The 4,903-nt window shown below is 37.4% G+C and overlaps 1 protein-coding gene across 1 annotated transcript; it reads right to left on the bottom strand.

Moving 5' to 3' along the window:
* Positions 1-1,267: 1,267 nt before the first annotated feature.
* Positions 1,268-2,865, bottom strand: LOC138030966 (QRFP-like peptide receptor). The gene has a single exon (XM_068878821.1). The coding sequence runs from the start codon at positions 2,444-2,446 to the stop codon at positions 1,487-1,489; it is 960 nt and encodes a 319-aa protein (XP_068734922.1). The 5' UTR covers positions 2,447-2,865; the 3' UTR covers positions 1,268-1,486.
* Between the last annotated feature and the right edge of the window lie 2,038 nt (positions 2,866-4,903).

Raw genomic sequence — 4,903 nt, 5'->3', positions numbered from 1 at the left:
ATGTCGATTACAGAAACTAGTCTGCCAGACAACCTATAAGTCTTTCAGTAAAAAGTAAAATGGCAATTTAAAAGTATGAACTATCTTGAGCTTCCAATGAAATGATTCCTTGATTGTCGTGTGTTTGCTAGAGTTGTTCGAAAATATCACTGTTTGTTTTGGTTTTGAGGTTACTTGACACCAAATACATTTGAATTTCTAACTCATGCTCCATACGAAATGTAGAGGCGACTGGCAGAGTCTTCTTTCCTCTTTCTGACTCATCTAGGAAGATCGAAAGAGACTCTGCTCGCGGGGTATTTCGGAACGAAAGACGTCGAGGAACTGGAAACTTGAAAAAAGATTCATTCTAGGTCATCTTTAACCTCCTTTAGATAAAAACTCCGAAGATTGCGGATTTGATTTTAAAATTTGATGAGGTCACTGTGAAAGCCATCTATTGTTTTCTTTCTTTTCTCGACTGGAGTCCAGAAGGAAGTCCAGATGGGTGTCCAGTTCGGGGGTCCACGTTTTGTACCGTCCCTGCTCGAGACCTATTAAAATCTTCCTCCAATTACAAGCACGAACCGTCGCTAAATTACCGCAAGCATAATTGAACATCTCCCTTCCCCTCAGCAGCATTTCTACCAATTAGGTAAATTACTAATAACTATAATACTCCCCATTCAGTCTCTGCCTTTTCCCCGCAAATGTTCAAATCATTACTCGTTGATTTCTTTAAACGCGATAATCTTAATTTTATACACCGCCTCAACCTCCCCTCCTCAAATGGCAGTCAGCCACAGAATGTTTTTTAAATGCATATTCATGTCTTTAATTTCATATTTCATTTTAGTCGAAGTACTTACTTTGCCTTTGTTTTAGAATATTTCTAACAAAAAAACCGAAAACGCGCTACTTTAAGTCACGTCCATTTTGAAGCGTTGGCTCTCGCTACTCTGTCGAGTTTGTTCGACAGGCCTTAGACATTGTCGAGATGTAAGTTTCAAAACAGGTGGAATTTTCTCAACGTGTATTGGTTTTCCAAAAACTAAACAATTCGTCGTTTTGATGGTTACTGAATATTTGTATTTTCATAATTTTAAGTGTGAATTTAAATTTCATATCCGACAGTTTTTTAATTATCCTCTCCGTATTACATTTTTTCACCTAATGGCACTGGAAAAAAAATGGAAGTGGAATGTTTTTTGCAATCCATAATACAAACGCATAAGCCACTTGCGGATGAATATGAAAAGAATGGTATTTAATTACAATGAAACCAGCCCTCTTTTTCAAATTTTATTTACTCTATTTTAGTTAACATAAAAATTAAGGATCAAAATTCCTTTTGATTACAAGCGATGTCTCAAGAAAAGTCACTTATGTCGTGCATTATTTTCTAGACATGTCTCCTAGGGCATCAACCATTCTTTTTGCTTGTTGTTTCTTTTAAAAAATGCATCACTGTTTCTGTAAATGCGATTGTCTACGAGTAGGATTCAGTTTACGATGCATCAGAAGAACACTTCAGAAGTCTCTTGAGGCCTTCACGGTAGTTTCTGCAAAACGCGAAACAGACGCAAGGATTGACGGCGCAATGCGAGACGAAAAGACACCTGAAAACATCAATATACAAGAGGGTGCCACAAGGCAATGTGGCATAGGAATATGCTAAATACACAATTGTCAGGGGCAATTTGCAAAACGTTAACCCCAACACGATAGCTATGGCTAACTTCAACACATTTTTGTTCCGTTTCTTACGTTGTGCAGCATCAGTCGGTTGTTGACCTGGAAAATTTTGTAACTTGAGCTTGAAAAGGATGATGGAGTATATTAAGATTAACGAGATGATGGGAGTGAAGACAAAAACTATGTAATAGGCAAGAGCAACGTCATTGTCTGATATAGGTTCTCCAAAGGCTTCTTCCCAATTAAAAACACAAGATACTTCTCCATTGCGTTTCTCGAGCCTATAGATGAACAGGTTTGGCGACATGGTTGCAATTGCAACGATCCATGAGGCGAGAATAAACAAAGGACAACGTTTCGTACTGATCAATGGGGAACGGAGGGGAAATATCACGGCTCCAAATCGACCCACTGATATCAGAACCAGACTCTGGATAGACACAATGAAGGAGACCACATATATGAAAGGAATCAGCTTACACAAGGCATCGCCGAGGACACCACTCTTGAGCCAGAAGTTTAGATACAACTCTGCAACCTGCTTGGGAATGTAGATAAGTGGGACAAGCAGGTCAGACATGGCCATATTGACTATGAAAATGTTGATCGGTTTCCTTAAAGTTTTTGTTTTGTAAACAATTATTCCTATACATGAATTTCCAACCAGCGAAATAACGAAGATAAGGCAGTAAGCGACGGTTGCTCCAATCTTGTATGTAGTGGGATTCCACTGGAAGGAGCAGCTCCCCGATCCATTTATCGTTGTATTCATGTTTATTGGTACGTGTTCTAGTTTTTCTGATTAATCTTCTGTACCTTCTCCTTGCAATTGTTTTTCTTCAAACAGCTGTTGCTTTATTTACGCTAAAAGTGAAATATCATCTTGGCTTTTGACTTCTTACAAAAGGAATCATTGGCATTGACAAAATTTAATTAACGGCCAGCGCACAACAATGTCACTCGAAATGAAAAGGGGTTATCCGGTGTTTCAACTCCTTATTATAAAATAGACAGTGTAAAAAAAACCCATGATCGATCGCCACGTGTCATCAATTTTTTTTTTTTTTTGAAATTTACGACAGCGTGGCAAGTTTTAACTGTCTAAATTCCCATGAGTATTTCTTATGTCGGTTACAGAAACTAGTCTGCCAGAAACCTATAAAGTGTTCAGTAAAAAATGAAATGGCAATTTCAAAAGTATGAAATACCTTGAGTTTCCAATGAAACGATTCCTTGGCTGTCGTGGGTTTGAGAGTTGTTCGAAAATATCCTGACTGTTTGTTTCCGTTTTGTGATTTTGTGGTTACTGGTCACGCGTCACTGACACCAAATACATTTGAATTTTTTAACGCATGCTCGATACGAAATGTCGAGGCGGCTAGCAGAGTCCCGGCGTATCTAGGAAGGTCGAAAGAGACTCTGCTAGCAGGGTAGTACGTAAGTACCTTTGTTACAGAGGTTTTTCTTGAGCCGCGAGACAGCCTTTAAAGGGAACCTCCACTAAAACAGGAATATATCTTTAAAATAGTTAACATAATGCTCACAATCAAAATTGTTCAAAAGTTTTCCAATGGGAGCGTTTGTATCCGAAATAAATATATTTTAAAAACAGTTGTTTTGGTTTTTAAATTTCCCGCGCGCCGCCATCTTGAATAATTGTGACATGTCATGGTTGCTCTATTGTTTTACAACAAAAGCTCTTTGTGCAAATACAAAAGAGCAACCATAACACGTCACAACTATTCAAGATGGCGGTGCTCAGGAAATTTGAAAACCAAAACAAGCGTTTTTGAAATTCATTTATTTCGGATACAAACGATTCCATTGGAAAACGTTTGAACAATTTTGATTGTAAACATTATGTTAAATATTTTGAAGTTGTATCCTTGTTTTAGTGGAGGTTTCCTTTAAGCGCCTCCCGCTAAGCGAGAAGACGAGTCGCTTAGCGGCCACAACAGAAAAACCTCTGGTTACCGCTTTTATCGCTTTTAACATCAGATTTTCCATCTGCTTGGAAAGAGTCCGTGGTGATACCCATATTACAGGTAGGGAATCATGAGGTTGCTAATAACAACCGGCCAGTATCACTGCTACCCGCTCTGTGTAAGATCTGCGAAAGAGCAGCGCTTATCAGTTAACACAAGAAAATTTTTGACATACCAACCATGGTCTAACACTGGATTTCTACTATTGTTCCATTGGTGGTTCAAGGTAGTATACCAACATTGGGAATGTGAGGTAATCATCAACAATGAAACCCCATTATCGCCTACCAACATTGGTAAGTTGAAGTACCAATATTGTTTTTTTTTTTTTTTTTTTTTTAAATACCAACCATGGACTATGAATACCAGTATTGGAAGACTTAATTTATGGGAAATTTAATGTCCGACATTGGAACTCAAATAGCAGTTACAAGCTTTGGTACAACTAGCTACCGACATTGGTGATTTATTTAGCAATAATGGACTCCATTGGACCAATGTTGGGAATTAAAATCCAAGATTGGAACCTTATACTACTTACTAACACTGGTAAATCTAACTACTAACATCGGCATTTCATTTGAAATTAAAACAGTAGACTACAATTTACCAATACTGAAATACTTTATTTTTAAGTCCAATAACAGTATATTCAACAAAAATTTCTGAACAGCAATTTGTTTCTTGTAATTGCTGTCACTGCTCAGGAAGCACTGATTTGACTTAAAGGGGCTAGGTCACAAAATTTTAGGCAATTTCAGCACTGCTCGAATGGTCATAGAATTTAATAAAATATCAAAATAACTGTTCAAAACTATAGAAGAACTCTAACAAAACACAGGGAAGCCAAGAAGGGACATCGATGGACAAAACTGGAGAGGATTGGAATGGATTGAATTTGGGTAAATTTGAAAAACGTTGGTCCACCTTTTTTTCAAATTTATATCAGTCTATATCAAAATGTCATTTACAAAGCTGGAAAATCATTCTCAGTTGCTCTGCCAATTTGACGTTTAGAGCTCATAATTAACAAAATTAAACAAAATTACCTAAAATAGCGTAACCTAGCCCCTTTAAGTGGTACTATGACTGTTAACCAAACACTAAGTGACCCTCGTTTTAAGCCTTGATTTTAAAAAGACGGGTTTATTTTAACAAGAAATTCCTATTTGATGGTCCGTCATTACTAATTTTAGAATCTTGAGTGCTGGTTTGAGGAAAAAATGATGTCAAAGGCTCACTAG

Source organism: Montipora capricornis, chromosome 13 (genome assembly GCF_036669925.1).
Source record: "Montipora capricornis isolate CH-2021 chromosome 13, ASM3666992v2, whole genome shotgun sequence".
Classification (NCBI taxonomy): domain Eukaryota; kingdom Metazoa; phylum Cnidaria; class Anthozoa; order Scleractinia; family Acroporidae; genus Montipora; species Montipora capricornis.
The sequence above is the reverse complement of the archived record's forward strand: the minus strand, read 5'-3'. Positions and strand labels throughout refer to the sequence as shown.